Genomic DNA, 27747 nt, shown 5'->3' with positions numbered 1-27747 from the left:
AATATGTGCTCCCCCCCACCATTACAAATTTCCGGGGCAATTTCAGGTTTCTCTAAAGAGAAACTAGTTGGTGTCCCTGTTCTTAGTTCTTTTTTTGCTGTATTTATTAATTGCATTTTTAAAAATCACACTTCATATAATTTTAGGGAGTTTAAATGTAAATCCCTTATAAAAATCAAAAGGTCTTTTGGGAAAGTGAAGAATCACCTCCCAGTTTACCTTTGCTCTTATCCCAGATAAGTCCTGCCTGTACTGAATAGGGCCCAAAGAGGCTGTGTGAGCAAAGGGACTTTGGCAGGACCTCCCGCTGACCAGGGTCCACCAGTGACATTTTGCAACTTGCTTCTCACAGTACTGCATCTGGATCGACGGCCTCAGTGCCCTTCTGGGGAAGGACATGTCCAGCGAGCTGACCAAGAGTGACCTGGACACCCTGTTGAGCATGGAGATGAAGCTGCGGCTGCTGGACCTGGAGAACATCCAGATCCCCGAGGCCCCGCCGCCAGTGCCCAAGGAGCCCAGCAGCTACGACTTTGTCTATCACTACGGCTGAGCCCAGAGCCGGAGCCAACGGTACCCAGCAAGGGACTTGCGGCCCAGGAGGAACACTCACAGTCTGGTGCCTTGTCTTTTGCTTGTACAGAATCTATAGTGACCGTGGTGGCCAGTCAATGCCAGTCACTCCTCAGACCCACCTCGGGCCACCCAGAGCTTCCTCTTGGTCCCTGTGCACTCTGAGCCGTGAAGGCAGGGTGCTCTGCCGTCCCCATCACCGGGGAGCCTGGGGTCGGGCCGTGAGGAATAAACAGCAGACGCCCTTGCCTTCCAGGCCAAGAAACTGCTTCTTGAGCCGGAGTTAACAACGGCCACTCACCTTTTCTTCCTGACCCTGCTCGCCAGTTGCCTGGGTGAGAGCTGGCCCAGGAAAGGCCGCCCCAGAGGACAGACGTGCTGGGCATGTTGAGAGCCTTGGAGAGGCTGCCTTCGGGTGACCCGGGCCTGTGTCTCAGATCTAAGTGGAAGCCTTGGCCTTTGCTCTTGCTTTTGCCGTCTTTGTGAGGGCTCACCTGGCCTCGTCCAGGGCCGACGTGCTGCTGAGGTTCATCTCTGACATCTCTGGTCTCCGGAGCCACCAGATCCTCTTGCCCACGCAGTTGTCTGGGCAGATGGACGTGTCTCCCTACAAGCTCTGTCTCTCATCCTGGCAAGTCAGAGACATGCAGGCCAAGTCCCACCCTCTTAGTCTCAAGGAAGAGCCCAGATGAAGCCTGGGTCTAGACTGTGGTGAGGTCACTAGATTCCACTCCCCTCCCGCCACATTTATATCTTCTCCTTCCTCGGGGAGAAAGCTCCCAGCTCACCTAATTGCGGCCCCTCTGGTCTGCTTTCCTTTGGCCTTCCAGCCCTCGGGAGGTTAGCCTCCCTTCCTCCCTCCCCCAGCGCTGTGATTTCTGCCATTGGCCATGATTTCAGCCGGCTGGGGCCAGCGGAGGCCACAGCTGTGCCAGTGAGGCTTCCCTGGTGCTGCAGCACTTGTAAACCACACGCACAGCCCGTCTCCTTGGACACGCGTGGACACGGTGGCATTCAGTATTGGTAGCCTAGCATGGTGGGTACTGCCCAATGAAGAGTGTACTATATATTTTCTTTACTATAGGCCATACTTATACAGACATGTATATATATTTATATAAGATCTACCTATCCTAGGATGGAACATTTGAGGGAAAATAAAATGGGAGGCCAAAAAAAATAAAAGGTAAACACTTCCAGTTGTGAGCCAAGATTGTAACCTGAGAGTGGCCAGGAGCTTCCTGTCAGTAACCATGTTTTCAATAAATACTCTTTCATGTACAAACTGGTTCCCATTAACAGCTGTTTCTCTGTACTTGCTCCCTGCCCAAGGGAGCTTTCACCTTGACAAGCATTCATTTCACTGTGTCTGGGAGACGTTGGAGAGCTCCAGCTAGAGCCCTCAGCCGCCTTCCCAGAGCCCCTTCCTCCTCTTCAGCGACTCTGCCCCACCACGCACATGCCTGCACACACACGTACACACACACACACCCCTGCTGGTTAAGGATGCTCAGAGATTGTCACACCAGGACAAAGTGCTTTCCACTCAGGCCTGCCAAGTATAGCAGGGAAAGGCATACTGTACACCCCCGAGGACATGGCCTCCCTCTCCTCCCTGCCAGGGACACAGCCAGGGAACAGCTCGAGTACTAGTGCCTGACAAAGAAGACATGTTCTTCACCCTGTGTGTTGCTGGTGCTCTACACTGTCTCTGTCGCTCAAACCTCAGCCTTAGTAGCTGGGAGGCTTGAGTGAGGGCGGTGATGAAGTAGATACTTTATCTTGCCTCTGAAGGAGAAGGGGGCGAGGACAAGCACTTTCAAAAGGCATAGAAAGTACGTGCAGCCTTGAGGACTCAATAAAGCCGAGAGCTTGGGTGCCATTTTAGGTGTTGGTAAGTGCTGAATGAACGAAGGCCTGGTGATGCCAGCTGGTGGGGGCAGGGCAGCAGCGGTTTACATAAAGAACTGCTTACACTCTGGCCTTGGGCCTTCTGTTCGGAGAGGCCAGGGAGCCCAGCTGAGTCACTTGCAAGGACTCCTGTTTGCAGCCAGCCTTAGAGCCACAGTCCAGGAGGGGCAGAAAGTCCCAAACTGGGCTTCACTCTGCAACCCTAGCCTGCCCTGGCCTAAATGGTTCTCTCTCTCTCGACCTTCTCTGACCTGCTTTTAATCCATCCTGAAAGATGAGTAAGACCTCAACTCCCTAGCTGGCATTTTGGGGACTACTGCAACTTGGCCCTTGGCTACTTTTCCAACCATGGTTTTTGTTAACTCTCCTTATAAACAAGTGGACTCCAAGCCGGGCTCCAGCCTTCTCCTCGCCTCCTTATTTCCTCTTGTCTGGGATGCTCTCCCCTTACTCAACTTAATGAAATTGAGATCATTCTTATAAAGTTTTCAGGCCCACGGAAGATGTTTCACAAATGTTTATTATTTATTCCCTCCCACGGATCTTGTAAGTCCTAAAACTTAATGCCTCTGACATCACTCCCCAGCTGGCTTGAGCTCCCAGAAGAAAAAGCCCAGGAGAGATCCAGCTCGGTGTTTCCATGGTTGCCCAGCCCTGTGTTGGAATACGGTAAATACTTAATTTGTGAGTAGGTGATTGCTTTCTGGCTGCCCGCGATGCGCAGGGCTCCGCAGCAGGCACCGAGGCTCCAGACCGAGACCCTGGTTGAGCGCAGGAGACACAACACCGAACGAGGGGAGTCTCGGCGTCGGGCCCCAGGGGTCTCCCGAGCAGCGGAAGCGCACAGCCATGGGCCCCGCAGACGGCACAGGAGGACCTGCCCCCCACCGCCTCCCCGCCCCCGAAACCGCCCGCTCTCGGCCCTCAGCGGCTTCCGGCAGAACTGCCCCCCCGCGGCGACGCTTGGCCTCGCACTTCCGGCAGGAGGATCCGGGCCTGGAGCTTCCGCGGCCGAGGTGAGTGGCCGCGCGGCGGCCCTTCTGCGCCCTCCCGGGGTCGGGGGGTGGACCCGGGCGGGACTGGGAGCGGGATCCCGGCTTGGCAACGCGCGCCGCGGCTCGGGGCCCCCCGGGGAGCTCGTTATCCCGGGCCTCAGTGTCCCGGTCGTAGAGGGGTCCGGGCCTCCGAGCGCCCGCGACGTGGTCCAGGCGGGCATCACGCGGCCCCGGCCCTGCCCTTGGAGAGGCCGCGTCCCGCGGTGGGGTGGAAGTCGGGGATGGGCAGTGAGCACGTGGACAAACAAGGAAACGTCAGGTAGTGGGAGGTGCCAGGAGGCTTAGGAGGGCTCCCCCTCGCCCAGGACGTTCAGCCAGGCACAGGTCTGTGGAGTGTACCGGGCAGAAGGAACAGCAAATGCAGAGAAAGACACAGGCTTGATGTGTTGGACAAACGAGGGGCCAGCGTGGCGGGTGGGCGGGAGGGAAGATGAGGTTGCAGATATGGGCAGAGACCAGAGGCTGGAAGGCCTTCCTCTTGGGCCTGCTGAGGAGTCAGGGTTAGCCCCAGAGGGCCTGGTCTGCTTTCTGTGCTCAGACCACCTCTGGGGCTGATGGGTGGACTCCAGGCTGTAGCGGGGGAGAGGAAGCAGGGACGCCAGTTAGGAGCCTCCTTGACTTTGAGAAGGTGCTCCGCGTGGGCTGGGGTGGGCATGGGGACTTTCTGCAGGTGGGGGACCTGGACTGGCTCGTTGAAGGAACGGTAGGATTTGAACGGTGGAGGGAAGGCATGACAGTGTTGGAGCAGGAACCCCACTGGAAGCCAGAAGGTGCAAGAAGTCGATTCACAGGAGGGTGCAGACTGCCCTGGCATGGGAGCCCTGGGGGAACCACAGGGAGGGAGTGCCAGGAGAAAGCTCCCTTAGTGCCAACACGCCCCGTGGTTGCCTGTGGGACATCAGCAGTCGATCTCAACAGGGAGCAGTTTTTCCCCCAGGTAACAGTTGGCGACACCTGGAGACATTTTTGGTTGTCACAGCTTGGGATGAGGGGGAAGGGATGCTACAGGCACCTAGTGCGCAGAGACCAGGGATCCAGTGCACAGGACAGGCCTTCTCCCAACAAAGAATTATCTGGCCCCAAATATCAATAATGCCAAAGTTGGGAAACATTGGTATAGAGGAAAGAGCATAGGCCTGAAGTTCTGTTAGATGTAGGTTTGGTGCCCCCGTGCTGCACTCTCTGGCTGGGGGAGAGGAGTCTGACTGTGAGGGCTGCAGGCAGAAGCAGAGAGGATCGTATAGGAGGCCAGTGCATTGTGTAGGGCAGGGAGCATGGTGACTCGGATGTAGTGGTGGAAGTCAGGAGATGGGACCTTATTGGGGATATTTTTTCAAGATAGAGGAGACAGTATTTGCTGATTGAATGTGGACCGAGGGAAAGAGAGGAGTCAAGGGTGAGAACAAGATTTCTGGCCTGAGTTACCAGGTGATGGTGCCCCTGGCTGAGGTGGGAAGAGGAGGTTTGGACAGAGGGTGGGTTACTCCTGGAAAACAGGAGGCAGCCCTGGACAGGCTATGTGTGAGACACCTGATGTTAGATATTCAACCGAAAAGGACAAGGAGGCAGTTGGATATTCTTGTGGAGTTGAGGAGGTCGGAGAGAGGGATCCACACTGGGGAGATGTAAGCTCACATGTCAAGGAATGGGACCACAGGAGATCACCTAGCACAGCGGTTCTCAACCCACTGGATACAACACCTTCTTTTGAACGACAGATATTTTGGTAACAACTCCCCTTATTATCCGCAAAGGAAATTTATGGTTAATGAAAATGGCCTACACATAATTTTTTTTAAAAAAAATTGACGATCCCCTAACCATAATATAAAAGGGAAATAAAAGGAAAATAATTGATGATAAAATGTTTCAATATGTGAGTTCCTGGGCCCTGCGGTACTAGAAACTACGAAGAAGCAGTGGGCGCTCTCACCTCTGGTAGAGCCTCTGGGGGTATGAGAGCCACAGTGCAGGTGGCTGCAGCCATGTCGCGTTGGCAGCTTGAAAACCATGCCTGCTGTGTCTGCAGATGAGGTCGTTTTTCCAGACTGGGAACTCGTGGTACCGTTTTATCAAAAACAGTTCAGTCTCCCCTCAGTGTACATGGTATAGGTATTATTGGACATTTTAGTGCCTAGGAGACCCATGGAAAATTTATTTTGTGTTACATGTGAAACAGAGTTGGGTTGTAAGTTCAGGGAATTATAAATAGATCTTTCACCTCTGTGGATGTTGAAGTCATGCAGGGTGCCGAACAGTTCTTAGTTATGTGGACTGTCCTCCCATATTCCCGACTCACTAAAAGCTAGGAGAACCTCCCCAAAACAGCACAGGTTTCCAGAGTTTCCTGAAGAGAGCCACAGCCTAGGGTGTCCTCTGGGCAAAACCTTGTGCCAGCTCCCAGTTTGCCTTGGGGGAGGAGACACGGTAAGCCAGGTTCCAGAGTATAGAACTGAATGTGATTTCTCCTTTTAGAAAGGACCAGGGGTGGGGGAGGTAAGGTATGTCTGATCGGATGGTTCTAGGAAGGCTTCCAGAAGGAGGTGGCATTTCAGCAGGGGGGGAGTGTCTCAGAGGAGGAGATGAGGCAGCAGGTGGGTCACACTGGCCCCGGGCACGCCTGGTCTCCCCGAGCCTGCGAGCCTGCGTGCTCTGGACACTCATTAGGCTCGGCTGGATTGATAGGAAGGCAGGGAGTGGTTCCCTCTGGCGAGACCCTCAGGCAGGCACTGCCTCCATGGGAGTGGTTGTTAGAGGCTAGGGCATGGGAGGTGTGGCTTTTCCGGTTTGGTTTTTGTTTGGTTTTGGTTTTTTTTTTTTGGTCATGAATTTATTTTTCTGGTAAAGGATGTAAACTGTGGCATATAGACTTAGCTCAAATTCTGACTGACTGGTAGTCCACGCCCTAGTACTGACCAGTTCGTTTTCAACGCCTTAAAGCCCAGATCCATCTTCTGAAAATCACATGCCCTTTCTTGCATCGAGCCATCAAACCATACAGGGAACGCACAGTGTGCCAGGTGGGTGTAAGCTGACATGGGCACTGTGGCTCCGGTGTGCTCGGAGTGCACAGCCCCTTGGGGGACACAGCCTCACACAAACACGATGAAGGAAAAGTAGGGGAGCCGTGGGAGCAGCCTGTATCTCAGGGGTCCCATGGGGGGGGGCGGTGCTCCCTGAGGAAATGCCATTTGAGCTGAAGATAAGTAGGATCTGCTGAGGAAGGAATGAACGGTGGGCAGAGAGTTCAGCTCCCTGGGGCAGCAGGAAAGAGCCCAATGGGTTTGGGAAAAGGAAAGCCCTGTGGCAGGACGAGGACACCAAGAGTCCGGCAGGGCGGAGCAGGCCTTCGTAGCCAGGGAAGGGTTTGGGTCTTTATCGTAGGAGCCTGGGAGCTACTGAAGGGATGCAGTCTTCTCTGACATGATCAGATTTACATTTTTAAAAGGTCACTTTGGTGGAAATCCATGGAGAACCGCTTGAAGTGACAGGAGAGTGGACGTGACAGGGAGCTGTGCGTCCTGCGGTCCTGTCCACTTCGCTCCACTCCCCGCGGGCCAGGGCTGGGGAGGACACGTGGGGTAGCCCTCCCCCTGCCAGAGCCACCGGAACGGCCTTTTCCTCTTTCTAGCCTCAGCCCTGGGGTCCGGCGAGTCGTGTACGCAGTTGATCATGGAGAGGGTCGGCTCGGGCCACCAGCCCCTTAGGTGAGAACAGAGTCTAGGGCTCAGGGGACGCTTCCCGATCATGGAGGCAGCCAGAGCGCCAGCCAGGAGACACGCTTGTTGAAAGTCGTGGGTCCAGCTCGACTGGCCCTTCCTGCGGGCCCTGCGGGCATCTTCAGGAGAGGTCCGCCCCCACTGACCAGAGCCGGGGAGCTGCAGCTTCCACGGATGGGGAGGTGGGCCCTCGACGTGGCCTTTGTGTGGAGGGCGGTGTTGACTCTGGGGCTGGTCCTTCTCTACTACTGCTTCTCCATCGGCATCACCTTCTACAACAAGTGGCTGACCAAGGTAAGGCGGGGGCCTCGCCCGCCCGGCCGGGTAGGAGATGGCTGTGGCCAGGGCTACAGCGCCCCCAGTATTTAACAGCAGGGAGGCACAGGCTTCAACCAGTCACACTGGAAGCCATTCACACCAGTGACGCGACAGGGCCATACCAGGGATTCCCCTTAAATATTGGGATGGAGGGGAAATCAGGAGAGGGGGAGACACGCAGGATGAGCTGGGGAGCCGTGGGGTTCCTAAGGCCCCTTGTACAGCAGCGCCCCGCCACCAGGTAGAGGCGAGGCGGGAGGCGGGAGGCGGGAGGCGGGGGGCGGGAGGCGGGGGCTGGCAGCAGGCAGTAACAGCACCGCCGTCCGTGCTCTGTGCTTGGGCTCCATACAGAGCTTCCACTTCCCCCTCTTCATGACCATGCTGCACCTGGCTGTGATCTTCCTGTTCTCTGCCCTGTCCAGGGCCCTGGTTCAGTGCTCCAGCCACAGGGCCCGCGTGGTGCTGAGCTGGGCCGACTACCTCAGAAGAGTGGCTCCCACAGGTACGTGCCCGCGGGCTGGTCCGGGGAGGGCCCTGGAGGCAGGAGGGAGCTCGGGAAGCCAGAGGCCCGGACCAGAAGGAAGGAAGCCTCTGTGGCTTGAAGCTTAGGGTCTCCCGGCCGCACTGCGGGGCGGGGATGGGGGGGGCCGTGCAGCAGTGGCCAGTCGTTCCCGCGCCCTTGAACACACACACCGAGCAGGTCCCAAGGCCTGGACACAGTAGTGAGCAGGGCACAGGGTGCCTGCCCTCGGGCGGCAGAGGGGGCGCCTGGGGGCCACGGGGCACAGGGGAGGATTTCCGGAGCAGGGGCTGAGTGGGCTGAGACCCGGAGGGGGAGCTGACAGGAGGCACTCGTGTGCCTGGGTGAGGTTGCTGTGTGGGTAGGTCTGAGAGGGAACTGAAAGTGTCTCGAGAGGCTGAGGACTCCGCATTGGTAAGAGGAAGGGGGAGAAAGGCGAACCGAGAAGGTGGCCGGGCCAGATCCTGGAGGGCCAGGTCCTCCGAGAGGAGTGTGTGTTTCATCCTGAGGGAGGCGGGAGCCACTCTGCAGAGTTTCCAGTCGGGGAGCGTCAGGGTCCGACTAACACCCCTCCCTCCTCAGGGGGATGTTCCAAGTATTCAGCAAGTGGGAGCCGCAGTGGCTGCAGCCAGTCAGGTGGAGGATTGCCGCCCCCTCCTCTTTTGGGGGGGCCAGGAGTTAACCCTTCAATTGCTGGGTAGAAAGGAAGGCAGGGAGGACCCCAGAGAAAGGCAGGCCTACAGGCCAAGGCAGGGGGCATTCGGGCGCCTCACGGAGAAGTGTGCTCACTGCGGGCACACCCGTACGGGCCTGCCCTGGCTGCGTGTCCGGTGGGGCCCGTGTCTCTGCAGCACTGGCAACGGCGCTTGACGTGGGCTTGTCCAACTGGAGCTTCCTCTACATCACCGTCTCACTGTGAGTACCGGCCATGCCCAGCACCGCCCTGGGGGCTCTCTGTCCAGCACCGTGTCTGTGTGCCCGGCCGACGGGCCAGCCATCACACTGCCCTCTGGGACCCAACCCCCTTGCTCTTTCCGCGCCTCCCTGGCACCCAGCAGCTCACCTGGAAGTCGCCAGCCTCTGCAGTGAGCCAGGCATGGAGGGGGTGTCGTGCCTCCCTGCCAGGTGGCCTGGGGAAGCCGGGGGTTCAGACGGAATGGTGACAGGGCAGCCGAGAAAGGGGCACAGAGGGGCAGGCGGAACAGTTACTTTCTTATCTCAGATTTTGCGCTTCAGCGAGCACAGCCTCTGCCTTCTCTCTTTCTCCCCTTCTCTCCTTCCCGCCTCATCCTGGTCTGCACTGAGGGGTCGGTGAATAACAGGACTCAGGAAGCTCAGTTTCTCCCTGGTGATAAGCAGAGGCCTCTTAGGCATAGATTGCTTCCGATTAAAGGTCAGGCATCAGCCCAGATGACTCAGGCCACCTTACTTTGGTCTTTGTATCCAGATTGCCCTGCTGCCCTCAGGGAAGTCAGGGGTCTCCCCCTGACCCTTTGCAGCCCACTGATTGTGCTGTGGGTCCGCGCCCCCAGCTGCAGCGGTGTGTCATGGGTGACTTCCCCTCGCAGGTACACGATGACCAAATCCTCGGCTGTCCTCTTCATCCTGATCTTCTCTCTGATCTTCAAGCTGGAGGAGCTGGTGAGGCCCCAGCTTTTCTTGTGTTCCTCCTACCCCCACAGATGCTAAGAATAACAAGGGGAACCTGAGCAGTGGCTTGTCACTGCGTGTGACCGAGGAGATAAGGCCAGCCCAGGTGGCGCTAACTCGCTGAGGAAAGACCTAGACACAGGGTGCTACTGAGAATATTTAGAAACCGGTATGGCAGGAGCAGTGACCAAAGGAGACAGGGTTCAAGGGGCAGCAGGTCCTGCGGGCTTCCCGCTGTACAGCAAGAGCCCTTTGCTCCCTGGGTCCGGGGGGGCCACTGGGGCCACGTGGGGACCTAGGACAGCTTTAGGGAAGCACTACCGTGTTTCAGGATCTCGGTACATGCTGGCTGGATGTCAGCCCTGCTACACCGACGGGCAGGGGCTGTCCAGGACCCCAGGGTGGGGCAGGTAGAAGGGTGTCTCGCCCCAGGGGCAGCCAAGGTGGCTGCTGGCCCCCAAACTCTGGGTGTGAACTTGAGACCCCCAAGGTGGTTGCAACTGCTCCCCATCCTTTCAGCGTGCGGCGCTGGTCCTGGTGGTTCTTCTCATCGCCGGGGGCCTCTTCATGTTCACCTACAAGTCCACACAGTTCAACGCTGAGGGCTTTGCCTTGGTGCTGGGCGCCTCGTTCATCGGGGGTATTCGCTGGACACTCACGCAGATGCTCCTGCAGAAGGCGGAACTTGGTGAGTGCGGGGCCTAGGCGCCAGGCGGGGTGGAGGCGGGCCAGGCCTCATGGCTCACCCGTGTCCCTTTCTGCAGGGCTCCAGAACCCCATCGACACCATGTTCCACCTGCAGCCGCTCATGTTTCTGGGGCTCTTCCCTCTCTTTGCCGTATTTGAAGGTACGTGGGGTCGTCCACCTCGGGGGCACCTCAGTGCAGCAAAGCTCCCATCCCCACCTCAAGCCTGTCACTGTGGTAGCTGCAGAGGTTACGGAGATCAGAGATGGTGGTCCCTTCCCTAGCAGTGCCTGGTTTGGGGGCTGGACAGACACTTAAACCAAATGGCTGGAATCCAGCACATAAATGCTACGTAGAAAGCGCGTGTAGAATAAATACACCAGGCGGTGATGACGGTGAATGCAGACAGCCCTAAAGGTATGCCAGGGCTGTTCTGATCCATTTAAGCCTATTAACTCCTTTAATACTCCCCCAAAGCCTATGTGCCAGTGCTGTTACTGCCCCATCGTGCAGATGAAAGAAGCTGAGGCAGAGAGAAGTAGAGAGAGCCTTGCCCAAGGTCCCGTGGCTCATAAACGCACCTGAATTTGGATCCAGCAGCTGGCTCCGGCGTCCTTCCTCTTAACCATGATGCGTTCTTTCTTTTAGAAGGAGCACAGGTTCATGAATTGCTCCAGGATGGTGGGCTGGAAAGGCAGGTCAAGGCTTCCCAGACAGTGCATTTTGGAGAATGAATGGGATTTTGACAGCCTGATGGGGGCGGGCGTCCCAGGAAGGGGGAACAGTAGGTTCAGACGTGGGGAGACGTGTCGGGGATTGGCCTTGGCCGAGTGCACAATTCTGGGGCAAGGGAGAGGGGGAGGGGAGAGGGCGGCACACAGGAGCCCAGGCAGGTGAGCAGCATCTCCCAGAGCAGAGGCAGGATGATGTGTCTAGGCTGGGGGCTGGGGGACGGGGAGGCAGGGGGCCCACCGCCTTCCTTTCCCCAGTGTTTTGGAACGAGTCTTCGTCCCCTATCTGTTTATCCTTCCTCTCTGAGTGCCTTCTGTCCTCGGGGTTATTACAGAGAATTCCGTCCCACGTCCATTTAAGTTCCAAGCAGTGAAGTGTCTCAGACCTCTCGGAGAAAATTATTCTTCCCTTTTAAAATCTCTCTCCATTCCTTCCTTATGCCCCCTTCACCAAACGCCACACTCTCCCTCCCTTCCTGGGTGTTCACACCATTCCCCGGCTCTGCAAACCCCCACCCGAGAGCCCCTGCTGGTCATCACTTAGCAGGGCTGCAGGGATTTAGCTCCTTTAATCTTTTCTGGTAAATTAATCCCCCAAGCGCCTTCATTACTTATGTTGCTCTTCCCCGAATTCCCTTCAATTTGCCAGCGCCTTTGCCGTACTGCTGAGCCCAGCACCAGACAAGATGTCCTACCTCGGGAGGCTGTTTCCCCAGGGGGACTGTCACTCTGCATTTCTTTGGTGCTTCCCCCCCCAAATCTCACAGGACTCGGCCAGTCTCCTGCTCCCACAGGTGTCCATTTGCTGAGTCGGGGGTTCAGCTTCACGCCTGCTTCTATACCAGGGGCCTTTCCTGCAGGGAAAGGAACCATTCTCTCAGATGGGCAGTGTCGGAGGGCCAAGGGTCCTCTGGAAGTCTAAGCGCAACTTGGTGCGTGGAGGCGTGTGTGGGTGTCTCTGGAACAAGGGGCCGTGGTTTTGTCAGGTCTTTGTACGCGTGTGTGTTTACTTTTTGAGAACTGTTCATCAAATTATATTCTCCGGTGTAGTCCCAACCCTTTCATTTAATCAGTGGGGGAACTGTGGTCCAGAAAGGGGGCATGTCTTGACTAAATCCCACCGCTTTGTAACTAAATGGAGAAGGTTTGTACAGATAGAGTTTCATCCCTGTTTAGAGGTGACCCACCTGAAATTAAGGTACTCCTCCAGTGGCCCAGGACATTGACAGTCCTCATGTGATGGGCTGTCCCGTCTCTCTTTGGCCCACTGGGTATCACAGCTGCCAAGGCCACATGAAGTCACCCTCCCCCACCCCTCCTCCCCCAAAGACGGGTAGGTACATGACGTATGAAGGAGCAAGGCACTTCTGCCCGATTTCCTCTGCAGTGCCAGCCCCCTCTACTCTAGCCCAGAGGCTCAGAAGCCTCCCCATCACTCCCTATAAGGATCTCTGGCTTGTGTTGCCCCAGGGCTTCCCTGGTTTCCCCAAGTCTCAGGCCACCTCCGTGGGATTCTCTGACACCTTCCGTCCTTGTGCTCAGGGCCTCAGACAGGCAGCAGGTGCAGTGAGTGTGCAGTGCAGCAGAGGCAAAGCTCACCCGGCTGCTGGGTAGGGTGAGACCGCCCAGGCAGGCACACCCAGGACATGGCCTCCCGCTCTCTCCTCCCATTGCTTCCAGGTCTCCATTTGTCCACATCTGAGAAAATCTTCCGTTTCCAGGACACAGGGCTGCTCCTGCGGGTACTTGGGAGCCTCTTCCTTGGCGGGATTCTCGCCTTTGGTTTGGGCTTCTCTGAGTTCCTCCTGGTCTCCAGAACCTCCAGCCTCACTCTCTCCATTGCTGGCATTTTTAAGGTACAGTCTTGGAGGTGACTCCAGCCCTGCCTTAGAGGGGAGACCCCTGAGGGTGTCCCAGCTCCTACATCCCAGAGCCCTGCAGAGAAGAGACGGAAGTGCCTAGTTAGGGTGCTGTGCACTCTGCTGTCACCTGCACTCCTTCCATCACCATGGCCCTGTGAGGTGGGGATGCACATCCCTGCTTCACAGATGGGGAAACAGACATGAAGAGCTGCTCGTACCCAAGGATATACAGCTAGGAGGTAGCCGAGTGGGATTCAAAGCCAGGTCTGACTCCACTAGTCCTGGGTTGCATTTATGGTTTACCAAGAATGCCAGCTCTGGTCATTTGGCAGTGACCTGGAGCCAGGATTGAGAAGCCCCCAGTCAGGCTCATTAGCGTAGAGTTCTGTGATTGATTGGTAATGTCTGCCATGGGCACAGTAAGGGATGGTTTTATCACGCATGCCTTGCGTTCGCCAATCCTGCCTTTACTGCTGTCCAGCAGCACCCCTACCCTCTCCTCTCATCACTTCTCCCCTTCCTTCCCCCACCCTCTCTCACTCCTTCCTGCTCAGGGCCATGGACCAGGCAGCCACTGATACTGGAGCAGTGTTGCCTAAAGCCAGAAGTATAGGGTTCCCCGAGGGTCTTGCCAACCAAATGATGAGGCGTAAGCTGTGCTTCTCAGAATGCATCATCTGACAGGTCCCATTTGCAGTCAGTGTGTACGAAAAACCCCGTGACCAGTGTGTGTCCTGTAGAGCCCAGTGTGACTTCATTCCCCTGTGGCAGCAGAGGCTCCCCATCCGCAGGTGCCTTCTGGAAGGGCAGCTTCCTCCACTCCTGTGGGCACGGCTGTGGGCGTGCTACCCTGTGCTCCCAGCCTGCATTTGTTTGCTAGTCCTGACAGCCCTGTGAAAAGCACCTCCTCCTGCTGCATCTCAGTAACACAAAGGGGGGAAAAGCGTCACAGGCTGGTTCGCTGAGCTTGGGGAGGCTTCTGCCTTTGCCTTGCAGGCCAGCCTGCCCAGGCCCCGGGAGTTTTGGCAGGTCTGGCTCTACCCTGTGGGTGTGCCCGGGGCCCCTGCCCTCCACCTCCTCCTCCTGAGCATGTCCCCTTCCTGCAGGAAGTCTGCACTTTGCTGTTGGCAGCTCATCTGCTGGGCGATCAGATCAGTCTCTTGAACTGGCTGGGCTTCGCCCTCTGCCTCTCGGGAATATCCCTGCACATCGCCCTCAAAGCCCTGCATTCCAGAGGTAACCAGAGCCCGTCTCCTGATGACGTTCTCCCCGTGACTCTTAGCCCCACAGGCTCCCCTCCACTAGCCCTGCCAGGAAGAGGCAGGTGGCTCTTGACTCCCGAAAGCAGTTGCAGTGTGGTCTGCACAGTTCAGCTGCCTCTGCACCGGCTGTCCCTCTCATTGAGGACGTTTGCCTGGGATTCGCCACCGCCACTCCTCCGAGAAGTCACAGGGACCGTCTCCAGGGGGTGGGCGGGGGCCTGGGGGCCTCAGCACATGCTCATGTCAGGCCACACCAAGAAAACCGGTACTGGGTCTGTAACTGGGCTGCCTCTGTTCTCAGGTGACAGCGGCCCTAAGCCCGTGAAGGGGCTGGGCTCCAGCCCTGACCTGGAGCTGCTGCTCCGGACCAGCCAGCCGGAGGAAGAGGACAACGAGGAGGAGGAGGGGCGCTTTGTGGCCCAGGGGCAGCAGTGATCAGCTTGGCAAACAGCTTGGAAGCAGGCCGCTCCCCAGCCTTCACACCTGTCGGCAGCTCGGGGACCCGGGCGGCCCCTCCCAGCCGCTGGGGAGCAGCAGCCCGGGGTCTCCCAGGCTGGCCTCGAGAGCACGTGACCACATGGTGGGCCAGGGCAGGGAGTTGGTCAAACGGGTGAGCACCAGGCCAGCCTCAGACCTGGCCGGAGCGGGGCCCAAGCGGTGCTGGCGTCACAGGCTCTGAGAGCCAAGGTGGTGATTTCAGAGGTATAACGGGTTTGGACTGTGGGCCAGTTAGGAACGGGAGATGGAGAAGATGGGGCCTCATCGCCTGGAGAGCATCTTTTCTCAGAGAGCAGATCTATTTATGGTTTGGAAATAAACGGTTTACGGTCCGCCGGCCACCTTGTGTTGCCTGGAGGTATGGGGGCAGGCAGGGAGGCGTGGGCCTGACCTCTCCCCTCCTTTCCCTGCCTGGGGCCTTCCTGGGGAGACTGGTCATACTCCAGGCCTCCCATGTCTCTCGTGCTGCTGTTTGAGCCCCAGTGCCCTCTCTTAGGGCCCCACCACACCTGCAGGCAGGAAAAAATAGGTACCGAGTTTCATATCCTGGGGACTTTAATGCTTTCACAGCCTGATTTGAATATTGACTCTGTGACTTACTAGCTGTGTGACCTTAAGCAAATTATTAACCTCTCTGTACCACGGTTTTTTCATCTGTAAAGTGGGGATAATAATTATCTCAGAGTTGTTCTGAGGGTCAAGTCAATATTGGTAACAGATTAAATGTCATTTAAGTATGTATTTTGAAATTTCTTTAACAGCCACAGGACCGAGACCCTAAACGAGCGGCCGTGCTAGGATTCACGGCCAGGACTGTATGCCTACGTGCTTGTCCATGGACCATACACAGAAGGGTTATGGGCCTCTGGGACCTGGGCCTTCTGCTCACCTACCTTGGGCAAGTCGCACCACCCCTCTAGACTGCAGTCCTCTTTATAAAATGGAGAGGGAGGAGGTGAGATGCCAGCTCTGATGTGCGATGGTTCTGAGGCCTGGTCTGCTCCTGTGAGCTGTTCCCCTGCCTTGTGAGAGCTGCTGGCCAGTGGTCCTTCCGGGCACAAGTGCTTTTAGGCACTCACAGCAGGTGGCGCCATTGCACCATGCTTCGGCTCCTGAAACTGCCCGACCTGCCGCCACTATCCAAACTCAGGCAAGGGTCGTGGGAGGAGGACCCACCCTGGTGTCTTCCAGTAGAGAGACTAGGAAGGGACTTGTTGTGAATTGTTCTAATCAGATCAGAGCCACACCAGCCCAGTCCATCAAGCCTAGGAGAGCGTTCATACTTTAGAAGTGGGTCAGCAAACTTTCTCTGTAAAGGGCCAGATAGTAAATATTTTCCATCTGGGGGCCATATGGTCCCTGTCGCAGCTGCTCAGGTCTGCTGTTGTAGCAGGAAAGCAGCCACAGACAGAGATACAGAAGCGAAAGGGCATGGCTGCGTTCCAGTGGAAGCTGCTTATAAAACCAGGGATCAGCTTGTCGGCTGGAGTTTGCCAGCCCCTGCTGTGGAGGAGTCCTTAAGAATGACTGAGTCCCACTCTAAGTCTTACGGCTAGGGAAACTGAGGCCCAGGAGGGCGCAGTGACTAGCCTGAGGTCTCCAGAGCCTCTGGCTCAGGAGGAATTAGAACCAAGGTCTCCTGCTACCAATTCAGCTTCACAGTGCAGACTTCTGCAAATGGAGGTGTGACACCCAGGGCTCCCCTGAGGCGGTGTCTTACCTGGTTCCCTTGGATGCTGCAAGCTCAGAGGCTAGGATTAAAGGAAGCTTGCGTTCTACACCGGATGACCTGGGGAGAGCCAGCAGGCGGAAGGAGCCGGGGTCCTCCCTGCCCCTGCCAGAGGCTGCTTGGGATGCAGGATGCTCCGGCAGTGGGGAGAGGCTGCCAGAGCCCCGCTGGCTCAGGTGGATGAGAGCTTCCTGCCTGCTCTCCCCCCCATCTCCCTCTCCTCGCACAGGGAGCAAGGTGTTGTCTGGTGCAGTAATTATAGGGTGCAGAGCGGGGGGGGCCCCAGTACCTGCATGTTGGGTTCAATGACAGCCCCTCACTTAGCAGCAATTACCAGTCAAGCCTGGAGGAGGGCTCCCTCTCCTCCTCCCCCACCCAGCCTGCCCAATCGCCTGGCCTCCAGGGCCAGACAGAATCACCCCCAGCTTTGAGCCCTGGAAGCACCCATGCTGTCTGCAGCCATTGCGTCTCAGGGCTGCAGTGTCGCCATGGCAACTCGGTGCCTGCACAGGTTGAAGGAAGCTGAGGATGTGACTTGTCTCTCCAAGGCTGTGGCATCTGTCCCCACGAAGCCTCCAGCTCCAGGGCTTCTGCTGAGGAGGGAGGGGGGGAGGAGGTGCTGACGTCCAGGTTTGAGTTTTAAGTGCTTACATGCCCACCGCCTCTCCCAGGGGCCTCCAGTGGAAGGAAGGTTAATGCCCCCAGTATATGAGCATGTCTGCAGTCGGGGGGCGTGGTGGAGGTGAGAACGAGCTGGGGTTTGCCCGTGGGAGAAAGTTGAGACATCAGGCTGGACCTAGAATACCTTCATCCTAATTCTGGTACCTCCTCTGTCAGGAGGGCTCAGGGGACCACCTCCATCTGTTTCTGCTCCGTTCTGCTGAGAAAAACCTCAACATTCCAGTGGCTTGAGAGCAGTTACGTGGCACCGAGAGAATTGTCTTCGTGGTACCGGCCACAGCCTGCTGCATCAGGCACTAGTGATGGACCGAGTGGGATCCCCACCTTGCAGTCCAGAGAGCCCAGATCATCCTTTTGGGTCGACAGCATTCAGTGAGCGCTGGCTGTGTGCCAGACACCACCGGCCCTGGGATGGAGACATTTGTCCTTGGAGAGACGGCAAATGGGGCCATCATTCCTTCCAGCCCAGGGAAGCGTTGAGGCGCAGGGGACGAAGGAAATGGGGAGGAGAACAGAGTGGACGTTCACTGGGCACCTCCTGGGCCTCTCACGTCGGTTATGTAATCGCTAACAACCCAGCGCCGTAGGAATTGCTTGTGCCTATTTCATAGCTGTGGAAACGAAGCTTGTGGACGTTAAGCACAATAGTGCCTAAGAACACAGCCTCAGCACTCCACTAGACCTGGGTTCACATCTCCCCTTGGCCCTGAGGTGAGCTGTGCGTCTTGGGCATGTCGCTGACCCCCCTGAACCTGTGTCCTTTTTTATAAAGATGGAATGACTATATATATATATATCTCCTGATGAAGCCGTTGTGAAGGTGAAGTGAAATCGTGTCTATAAGCAGTTAGCACATACCAGGCACATAGTAATAACCATTCAGCAAATGTCAGCCAGCAGTGGGGAGGTGAGGTAACTTGCCTGGGAGACAAAGCAAGTGAGAGGAGCAAGCACTGGGGTCCTGGCCTTTTGAGGTCACCATCCCTGCTGCAATGCCTGGGACGGTGGACACTTCATACATATTTGTTTCATGAAGGAGTTTCCAATAGTAGAAACTAAAGTGAGGGTTTTTCTGGGTTCTGGGGACCAGTCTAACTTCTAAATGATTTGCTCTACAAGAAAAGCCTGTCCCTCACCACCACCCATCCCTGCCAGCCTCCAGCCTCCCAGCCATCCCCTTGAGCCTCCACCCTAACCACACAGCACCAACATCAGCCAGGCCCCTTTGACCTTGCTCTGTAGTAACCAGTTAGCTTGACCTCTGTTCCCATGGTTAGGTACCCAGAAGCGGGCCCACAGCCCTGGTCCTGCTGGCATCCTGCCAAAGGGTTCATCTTTTTCTCCTGGATGTCTGATGAGAACTCTCCTGCTGGGACAACAGAGGGACAGAACAGAGAAGCAGGAGCAAATGCATTCAAATGCATTCAGTAAATGTTTCCGGAGCATCTACAACACGCCCTGCCCAGTGAGAGCTGCTGGAGGTACAGTAGGCCTGAAGACGCTGTTGCTGTCCTCAAGGAACTTCTGCAGGGCTTTTAAGTCTAATGGGTCCCCTGGGAAATATACTCAGAGGTAAAGATTAAAGTGTAAGATGTTTAGAATATGGTCTTGGGAAAAACACCTGTGGAAGGGAGGCAAAGGAGGCAGGTCTCGGCAGAGGGAGAAGTCGAGCTTCGAGGCAGTTCCGACAAAGGCCTCAGTCAACCCCGTGGGGAACTTTGGAGCTGGGATGACCCTTCAGAGTTGTCCCAAGTTGGGGTGAGAAATTCAGGCCTTTGCACTTCCTCATTGATCTGTCTTGGAATTGGGCCTACCCTGGAAGGAGGCATGTTTTCTTCCAATCAAGACAATCTCCAGAGAGGGCTGACAGCTGAGGGCTGCCTTCCAGCCACGCTGGGGTAGTAAGTCTTTCATACCCAGTGGGGCGATCTGAACAGCCCATCACAGCATCCAGCACACGTAGGGTCAACAGTCTGGCTTCAGCGACGACCAGGGATCCCTGAAGAGGGAAGCAGCATCTGGCACATCTGGCACTTGCAAAAATATATCATTTTATTGGGGGAGGGTTCCTTGACCCCCAAAAGATTAAGAACCACTAGTCTAGGGAAAGCCAGACTTGGCCAAAACTTCAAAACACGAGCAGAGATGCACACTATTGGTGCTCAGTGAATATGAGTGGGTGGATGGATGGATGCCACGTAGAAGAATGCATGGGAGGCAGAGAGAAGGGAGCAACCAGTTCTGCCTGGGGCAGGAGGAGAGCAAAGATTCCCAGGGGCAGCTGACCCCTTTGAAGTGAGACTTGAAGACTGAATAGGACTGGCCAGGCAGACAAAAGGAGATAGGCATACCAGACAGGGGCAAGAGCAGATGCAAAGACCCAGGTATGAGCGAACATGGGGATGGTGTGTTTCAGCACCGTAGGGATTAGTTCACCGTGGCTGGCCACAGGTGCGCTTGGGTAAGAGGAGGGGTAGTGGACGTTTTCTCCTTTGAAAAGCCCACAGGTTCCAAGGAGGTATCCTGATGGGAATCGCTTCTTGAACAAGCAGGTATCTCCCCTCCCCCCACTAACACTTAACAATTGCCCCAGTCTCCAGGTGGGGGGAGGGGAGGTCCTAAAGATAATCCCACACAAGTGAAAAGCATCTGGTTATCTACCACCTCCTTTCCCATCCTTCTTTGCTCCTGCAGTCCACTCCTGAGAGGTCAGTGTTGCCAGCCGCCCCACTTTCCAGAGGAGAAATGGGCTCCAGGGGCCAGTGACTTGCCCAAGGTCACTCACCCCCCTGGCTCCCAAGCGCAGCCAGGAGCCCTCTCTGCAGACTCACGCCTCCCAGTGCCCCGTTTTCCACTTCTCTGCTCTGCAGCCCTCCGGTTGGAATGCGCACAGTCTCACCTGCCTCCTGGGATTCAGCCCCTCTGGTTAGTGGGGGCAGGGGACCAAGGGTCTGGCGGGGGATGGCGGGGTGGAGGGGGGTGCAGCATCCCCCTGGCCGTGTTTTGCTCTGGGAGGAATCCCCACTGAGCCAGAGCCTCCATCCCGTTCTAGGGCTACCCCATGAATCAACATGCCCCCGTGGTTAACTCAGTAATGCTTTTATTAATAGTTAATTATTCAGTGCACACTGGGGAAATGAGCCTCACTCAGGCCTTGTAAATTAAGGCAGTGATCTCGTGAAAGAAGCCAGCGGGAGTTCGTTACCCACTCCCGTCGCTGCATCTCCTGGCTCTCCATTTAGCAATGCTAAATAATGGAGGGCCTGGGGGGGCGAGTAGGGGACAGAGACCTTCTCCGGTGGAGGTGAGAAGGGGCAGATGAACATCCTCTGGTTTCCTCCGAGAGAAAGGGCTCAAGGAGGCTGTGGCGAAGGATCAGCTGGGAGATGTGATCCCGCACCGTGGCAGTTGTCATCGGCCTGCGTTCCTTGTCACTGCTGGGGACTCAGCGCGGCCCCCAGGGACTCGTGTCCAGGCAGGGCCACCTGTCGCAGGTGTGGGACTCCCAGGCGGAGAGGAGCCCGTCTCAGACACTCCCGTCTCTGAGCCGCAGGCCTCCCTCCCCCACGCAGCCTTTCTCATTTCACCAGTGTCAGGCTTCCTGGGCGAGGTTTTTGTTGTGGCTGAAGCCAATTTCCCGTCCTGAATTTGCAGCTGAGCTGCATAAGGGGCTTGTTCTAACCTGGTTTGGCTTTTCTAAATTTAACTTTCTCCCATGTTTTGTTTCCCTGGCGACAGAAACCCCTCTTTATCTTCCTGGGAAATGAAAGCCAGCACCTGCTTTGAACCTACTGTGTGCCAGGGCCTGTCCCCCCGGTTTATGTTGACTCATTCTAACGTTCAGCTCTGTCTTTGGGACAGTGACTCCACCTCCCTGGGTCTCCATTTCTTCATGTGAAAATGGAGATATAATACTCCCTATGTCTGGAGTGATTGTGATGGTTAAATGAAGTAATAGATGTAAAGTACTTAGAACCCTGCTGAACACATAGTAAGTTCTCTCTAGGGGTCGCTGCTATTACTGTCTTCTTCACAACTGCGCTGCCATTATACAGATGAGAAAAGTGAGGTTTTCAATCCACGCTTTGGCTTGTTCAAGGACTCTTGACCCAGAACTTCACGTTGCCAAAGCTCATCACTTGCCTTCCATGGAGGCAAAATGGGGAGCCGATCTCTTCTCCAGAAAAGCACATTGGCCAAGTCCCAGGAGCCAGGAAAGATGTGCCCTTCTGTCCCTGCATGCAATACAGAGCCTCACCAAGGCAGTCTGGGCTGAGACACTGGAGCACTGGGTCCAAACCCTGCCATACCTGCTAGCTGTCACATCGGCCCCTGCAGCCTCAGTTTCCACTTCGGGCAAAATGGGCTCCTGGCAGCACCTACCTCCTTGCGTGGTCGTAAGGATTTCTGTTTGAAAGTACCTGACACCTCGTAGCCTTCTTTGAGAACTCTCTGCACCTGGGATAACAAAAAACCTCCCCCGCCCCAGGTTGTTGGAGGAACCCTGGAGACGATGGGCGTCCATCTGCCGTCAAGCAGGAAGATATGAAACAGGTGAGCTTCTGGTGCTCCGCCAAGGCCACTCAAAGGCAGGGATTTTCAGAGAGCCTCTGGGGATGAAACACTGCCCCCGTGGATGTGATGGTCTCTGGCCTGACGGGGGTTTTCCTGGGACAGGTGATGCAGAGGGTTGGGGACAGATGGCCTTTCCAAAACCCATGCCAGTTGTGAACTGCCTTGCAGGTGAAGGTCGGCTTCTCTGCTGTGACCTCCCCCTCCCCCAAACTGCTAGAGCCACACATGGGCAAAAAGTCTGGGGTGGGGATTGAGGAGTACGGCTCCAGGTTCATCTATAATATGGTGCATCAGATTTAAATGTCACTGCTGCAGGCGGCTGACCCGGGTTCCCACACAATGGGCCACGAGGGGCGCCTTCGCCACCTCTTCATCTTCCTGGCGGTAGCTGACCAAAGGGAGGGAGATTTGGTTTCTTAAAAAACTAAACACTTGTTGAGCACTCTGGCGTTGCCTGGGCAACAGCCGAGGGGGGAGAGAGAAGCGTCTTATTGTTGAAAGTTATTCTTGCTCTATGTCAGAGGGTTGCTCTGAAAAGACCCAAGTTCTCCAAGCGTCCAGACTGGTCTCTCTCTCAATCTCTCCCCTGGCCCGGCTGGCCGTGCAATCCCAGCTCTTGTCCTCCCTCAGCCCCCAGACCCACTTCCAGGTCCGGGGCTGTGGGAGGGGTCCTGGCCACGCTGGACATCAGGATCCTGGAGGCAAGTTCCCTCCATACTCTGTGCGTTCACCCCCAGGCCCAGGGGGCTCGTGGAATAAATGCACAAGCAACAGGCCGGCAAGGAGAATCCCTGCTGCCCCACCATGGGCTGCCTTTCCGGCACCCGACCTGGGATATGGACACAAGTGTGGCTCCGTGACTTAGGGGTCAGCTCACAGAAGTGCCTAAACTTGATCAGGGTGGGGGTGGGGAGAGTCCTGGCCATATAATCCAGAGGTGGGCATCTTGGTCCTCAAGCCCAACCAGGGGCGAGACAAAGGTGACCTTGTGCCAGGTCATTGCTGGGGGGCCATGGCTGAGTGCAGCCGCCGGGATCCTTGGAAACAGTGTAAGTGGCACCCCGTGCCCCTCTACCCCTCTCGCGACACTGTTTCAGAATTGTTTACTCGCCTCTCTTCCCCACGAGACTGTCAGCTCCCTGACAGCAGAGCCGCATCTATTCATCTCTGTGTATTCTTGTAAGCTGCCGCAAATCCTTTCAGGAGCAAGGCAAATTCTGAAAATCCAGATGAGATGTACATATATTTTTAATTAGAACATGTTTACATAGTGAATACATACACATGATGCAAAATTCAAAGTTTAAAAGGAATGAATACCCATGTCTCCTGCTGCGCAGTCTCCTTGTATGGGGACAGCCATGGTTTCCAGCTTCCGATGTATCCTTCCAGAGATATTCCACTCATATAGAAGCAGATGAGCATCAAATAAAATATATTAGTCACATCTCTAGCTCCTGTGTCTAGCACAGGGCCCAGTATATGGTAGATGCTTGATAAAAGTTTGTCTGATAGATGAACACACAAACAGGTGATGCATGGATGGTTGGGTGGGTAGATGGATGGTTAGGTGGATGGATGGGTGCCGCTCTTGTACTGTTAGTTCCCTTTTCACCCAGATGTCTGGGTTCCCCAACAGGGAGTTCCTTGAGAGAAGGATGGAGGCCCAGCATCAGACACGTTCGGTCTGAGGGGTCCGTGTTCTTCAAATGGAGACATTTAATAGGCAGTTGGACTGTGCTTGTATCAGGGAGGAGTCTTGTTCGACTGGTAGTAACAGGGATCCAACTACAATGGTTTGAGTCCATAAAGGTTTTCTTTTCCTCGTGATGAGAAGTTTATAGGGGTTCAGCCCTCAAGGATACCAGAGTTGAGGTCACTGTGATGTCCTTGACCTTTCTCTCGTGGTCTCAAAACTGTTGGGGGAGGGGGCTCCAACCATCATATCCAAGTTACAGGGAGGAAGAAGAGGGGCAAAAGGGTGCTTCCACCTCCTACAGGAAGCCTGTTCCTGGAGGCCCCACCAAATGACTTCTAATCATATGTCCACGGCAACCCTTAGCAGCAAAGGAGGCTGGGATGTGTGGCTTTTAAGATGGGCATGTTACTCCCCCAGATAATATTGGGGATCTATTAGCAAGGAAGAAGAGGGAGCTGGATAGAGTAGGCGACTCACAGCCCCTGCCACCCCTGCCCAGGGTGGAGACTCTGGGCCCCGGGAATGGACACAGCAGGAAGGCGCATCCCAGAAAAGAGCATAAACTGAAGCACAGAGGCGTGAAAGCTCACGGCACATTCGACCTACATCCTGTGGACTCTCGCCTCCAATATCTCCGAATAGTCCCACTTCTCCTGCCCCTGGTCCTGGCCACCGTCATCACCTGGGGGACTGCAGCAGCCTGGCCCCTGGTCTCCCCACTCCCTCTCTGACCCCATGCTCAGCGCTCCGTTGCCTGCCCAGCATCCACAGTGACCCCTGCGTCCATAAATCAGAATGCATGGCTCCCTGCTTAACTCCCAGCAGCAGCCTGACTTGGAATGAAACCCCAGGTCCTCGCCCAGGCCCTCACAGCCTTCCTTGACATGGCCCCTGCGCTCCCCGTCCTCTCCCACCATCAGTCACTTTGCTCCATCCGCACCCCCTCCCACTGCAGAGCCCTTCTCTTGCCCCCGAGGCCCGGAGTGAATTTCACTCTGAACCTTCCCGTGGCAGCTTCTCTGCCTCCTTCAGGTTGCCACTCATATATCACTACCCCAGAGACCGTCCCCCCAGCCCCACCCCTCTTCTACCTACCCCCCTCTCCTCGCCATCACTCTCTACTCCAGGACTTAACCCATTTGGGGCCACGGACCCCTGGGCCTCCGGAGAAGCCTATGGACCCCTTCCCAGAATAATGTTTTTAAATACATAGAAGATATGTAGAATTACAAAGGAAGCCGATTATATTGAAATGCTGTTTTCAAAATATTTACAAAACAAATGTGTGATATAGCACTATAGGTGCATCTGTATTAACACATTAGATAACAAGATCTAGCAGCACCTCCATTAACTCCCACGAATTTGAGGCAGTGATGAGTGTCAATGATATTTTGAAACGTCTGCAACCACTGTAACGTAATAGGAAAGATCTGATTTCTGCTGGTGACAGTCACAGGCATTGCCAATACTACAGTGTGTTGCCAACACTTTCAATTGAGGAGAAATGCTATATTTCAGTGAATTTAGTGAAATAAAAATGTAAATTTTCGCCCTTTGATTTCACTGACCCCCCCTGTATTCTGTCTGTAGCTCCCTCGGAGGAGTCTGGTTGGTTTTGGTTTTGGTTTTCTTGAAAGCCCCTTTCTCTGCCTGACATTACACATTTAGCTGTTAACTTGCTTACTGTCAGTTCCGCCCAGGAGGGCAGGGATTTTATCTCTTCTGTTCTCTGCTGTATCTTCAGAACCTAGAACACTGCCAGGCACGTAAGTAATCAATAAGTATATATTTTTAAATAAATGAACAAGCAAGGGATGAGGCTGGAGAGACAGGGAGGCTGGAGGCAGATCTGGGGGGCCTTGAATGCCACACTCTGGAGCATGGCTGTGACCGGCAGTGATGGACTCACCCTGGGAGGGAAGCTGGGCCTCGGAGAGATCACTGTCCCATGGCAGCTGGGCTGACAGTTGGGATGACTGGGGAGGTGAGAGATGGCCGAGGCCGCCTTCCAGAGGCAGCTTTCTGAGGGAGGCTTGGGCATCAACCACTTAGCATCATTCGTGAATGTCGGCAGCCACTTCACCCCCTGCCTTCCTGCCTCCTCCTGCTGTCCCCCCACCCCCACCCCGGATGTTAAACGGGAACCCTGGAGAAGCCATGGTTTCTCAGTATTTCCCGGGCAATAAAGATGTGCTAGACAACGGGACAGGGCCCACGGGGCTGAGGAGGCAGGCACGGGGGTGGGCGGGTGAGAAGAGGTCCCAAGGCAGCCACTGCGGGGCGGGGGTCCTGGTGTGTCAGACCCTGGGGTCAAGCTGTTGAAGGGTCACCCCTCCCAGACCGTGGCTGGCTATTCAGAACTAGGGATTTTACAGCAACCTGAAAATCCAGGGAAAGACCAAACTTCTGGAATCAGCCGGCCTTCGGCCACTTGTTCCTTAATTGCACACTGTTGAACAGGTCACATATATGCCCCACACCTCCCTCTCCACATCTCGGAATGGGGTGGGGTGAGGATTCAATGGGGAAAGTGATGGATCTAAAGCAGCCAGCTCAATGCCAGGTGCACAACGGTTGCCTTTGTCGCTGTTAACCCCTCTACTGCTAGTATTCCTTAACAATCCACTTTATCACCCTGCCCATAAAGGGAGGGGGAGGATGGTGGAAGGTTACCAGAGGAAACAAGTCAGTAGTGGAGAGAAAAGGCAAGTTCTGGAGTCAAACAGATCTGGGTTCAAATCCAGCTGTGTGACTTTGGGTAAGGCGCATCACCGCTCTGAACCTCAGTTTTCTCATTCAGAAAACAAGGATGGTACCTTCCTCTCGTGCTGCGGTGAGGATTACTGGACGCGGATGCTGTGTGGAGGTAAGCGCTCAATCAGCAGGGCCGCGGAATACGTGATCACAGCCCCAGCCCTGTGCCGGGTGAGGATGAGACAGACAATGGTAATAGTCCCCTGCTTTTTTTGTCAAGAGGTCTACACTTTCGAACGCACTCTTTCCCATCCATCATTTCATTGGAGCCTCGCTTCAGCACCTCAGGATGAACAGGACTGAGAGTTTGATCCATATTTGACAAACGGGGACACAAGAGCTCAAGCGGCGTTGGTCTCAGGGAAGCAATCTGCTCAAATGTCACACAGCCGGTGAGATTCCGGGATGGACACGAAGCCAGGCATCTCAACTCCCGTCTCTTTTCAGATCAGCCGCTTAGGTATTCATCCACTCAACAGACAGTCCCTGAGCTAAGCTCCAGCAATAAGGCGGTAAATGGGCAGACACGACTTCCGCCCTCGAGGAACTTGGAGCCTGGTGGCTCAGGACACAGAGACCTTTTCCGAGGCTGCACCAATCACAGGGAAGACCCAGTTCTGCTCAGAGACGCAGATCGGGATGCACCCTGGGTTCAGAGTCATGGGTTTGTGTGCCCACCTTGGGCAGTGAGCAGGGCAGGAATAGAAGACTTCTCTGCCCTCAGGGATGAAAGCCACTCGTTAATAAGCCCAGATACTGGGAATTCCCTGGTGGTCCTGCTTCCAGGGCAGGTTCGATCCTTGGTCGGGGAACTAAGCTCCTGCAAGCTGTGCAGCACGGCCAAAAATAAATACATAAATAAAAGTCCAGAGATTTGCACCAGGATCCCAGCCTGAACAAGAGTCCTAAAATAAAGGTTTCCATAGCCAGATGCGTTCAGAAAAGCTACACATCTCCCACCCTCTCTGAGAGTCACACTGCTTTGGCACACCCTGGAAAGTCCTGCAGAAAAGAACCCTGCTTAACACGATGCTTCCCAAACGTGCTTAACCACGTGAACAGTTTTTTTTCAAGCCACGCCTACTAACTTGGGAATTAGGAACAGGGCAGCGGAAAGAGCACAGTGTCTAGAGCCAGTTACTTGGGTTTGAAGCCAAGCCTTAGATGCGATTAGCACTTGGTAAACTGTGGAAACATTATAACCCAGGAGAGGGGACGTGACTTGCCCAAGGTCACTCAGCGTCAGACCTACAATCCAGGTCTCCACGCACATGAGAGGCGTCCTTAGGGCATGTGCCACTTTGCTTCCCCTCTGACAGGGGCGGCCCTGACAGCCTGCTGGGTGGGTGTTATTTAGGTCTACTTGTCCATGCAGTGCCTTTGTACAGATTACAGAAAGGTGCCTCCTTCTCCTGGATCCACAGAATTCCACATGAGGGCGCATGGATGGATAAAGCATTGCATGGACTGAATTTTAGCCGCAACTTGCTTCCTTGGCCAACTATCCTTGTGTAGGTTACA

At 55.5% G+C, this 27747-nt stretch overlaps 2 protein-coding genes and 1 long non-coding RNA gene across 16 annotated transcripts in view; all 3 read left to right on the top strand.

Annotated features, from left to right (window-relative positions):
* The window catches only part of ELMO2 (engulfment and cell motility 2), a 38541-nt gene extending 36683 nt beyond the window's left edge, over nucleotides 1-1858 (top strand). For 10 of the 11 annotated variants that reach the window (XM_019943990.3, XM_019943991.3, XM_033841085.2 and 7 more), the window contains one exon: nucleotides 353-1858. In XM_019943990.3, coding sequence (XP_019799549.1) covers nucleotides 353-553 — 201 coding nt within the window. In that variant the 3' untranslated portion in view covers nucleotides 554-1858. The remainder of the gene's footprint in view (nucleotides 1-352) is intronic. The other variant, XM_073793054.1, reaches the window with a different exon arrangement.
* Nucleotides 1859-3361: 1503 nt separating this feature from the next.
* SLC35H1 (solute carrier family 35 member H1) lies at nucleotides 3362-15117 on the top strand. 4 transcript variants are annotated; one of them, XM_033841090.2, is made up of 10 exons: nucleotides 3362-3500; nucleotides 7171-7552; nucleotides 7928-8078; nucleotides 8948-9011; nucleotides 9665-9737; nucleotides 10266-10434; nucleotides 10511-10594; nucleotides 12844-13019; nucleotides 14132-14261; nucleotides 14589-15117. In XM_033841090.2, the coding sequence occupies exons 2-10, from the start codon at nucleotides 7433-7435 to the stop codon at nucleotides 14720-14722; spliced, it is 1101 nt and encodes a 366-aa protein (XP_033696981.1). In that variant the 5' UTR covers nucleotides 3362-3500; nucleotides 7171-7432; the 3' UTR covers nucleotides 14723-15117. The 4 variants fall into 4 exon arrangements, with proteins under 4 accessions (XP_033696981.1, XP_073649158.1, XP_033696980.1 ...); XM_033841089.2 differs by lacking the exon at nucleotides 3362-3500 and adding an exon at nucleotides 4208-6559; XM_033841088.2 differs by lacking the exon at nucleotides 3362-3500 and having other exon boundaries at nucleotides 4208-7552.
* A 4636-nt stretch (nucleotides 15118-19753) lies between these two features.
* Nucleotides 19754-27409, top strand: LOC117308317 (uncharacterized). Its single transcript, XR_004522285.2, has 4 exons — nucleotides 19754-20120; nucleotides 21685-21749; nucleotides 26273-26338; nucleotides 26447-27409. It is a non-coding gene; the product is annotated as an uncharacterized lncRNA (long non-coding RNA).
* The last annotated feature ends 338 nt before the right edge of the window (nucleotides 27410-27747 follow it).

The sequence above is a fragment of the Tursiops truncatus genome, chromosome 15 (genome assembly GCF_011762595.2).
Source record: "Tursiops truncatus isolate mTurTru1 chromosome 15, mTurTru1.mat.Y, whole genome shotgun sequence".
NCBI classification, from domain to species: Eukaryota; Metazoa; Chordata; class Mammalia; order Artiodactyla; family Delphinidae; genus Tursiops; species Tursiops truncatus.
This window is presented reverse-complemented; position numbering and strand designations above follow the sequence as displayed.

What these genes read in the sequence shown, in the direction of transcription:
- SLC35H1 (XM_033841090.2), top strand. Translation starts at nt 7,433, where the DNA reads ATGGGGAGGTGGGCCCTCGACGTGGCCTTTGTGTGGAGGGCGGTGTTG. An exon ending in CAGAAGAGTGGCTCCCACAG is followed by an intron (nt 8,079 to 8,947) that starts GTACGTGCCCGC and finishes GTGTCTCTGCAG; the next exon opens with CACTGGCAACGGCGCTTGAC. An exon ending in CAAAGCCCTGCATTCCAGAG is followed by an intron (nt 14,262 to 14,588) that starts GTAACCAGAGCC and finishes CTCTGTTCTCAG; the next exon opens with GTGACAGCGGCCCTAAGCCC.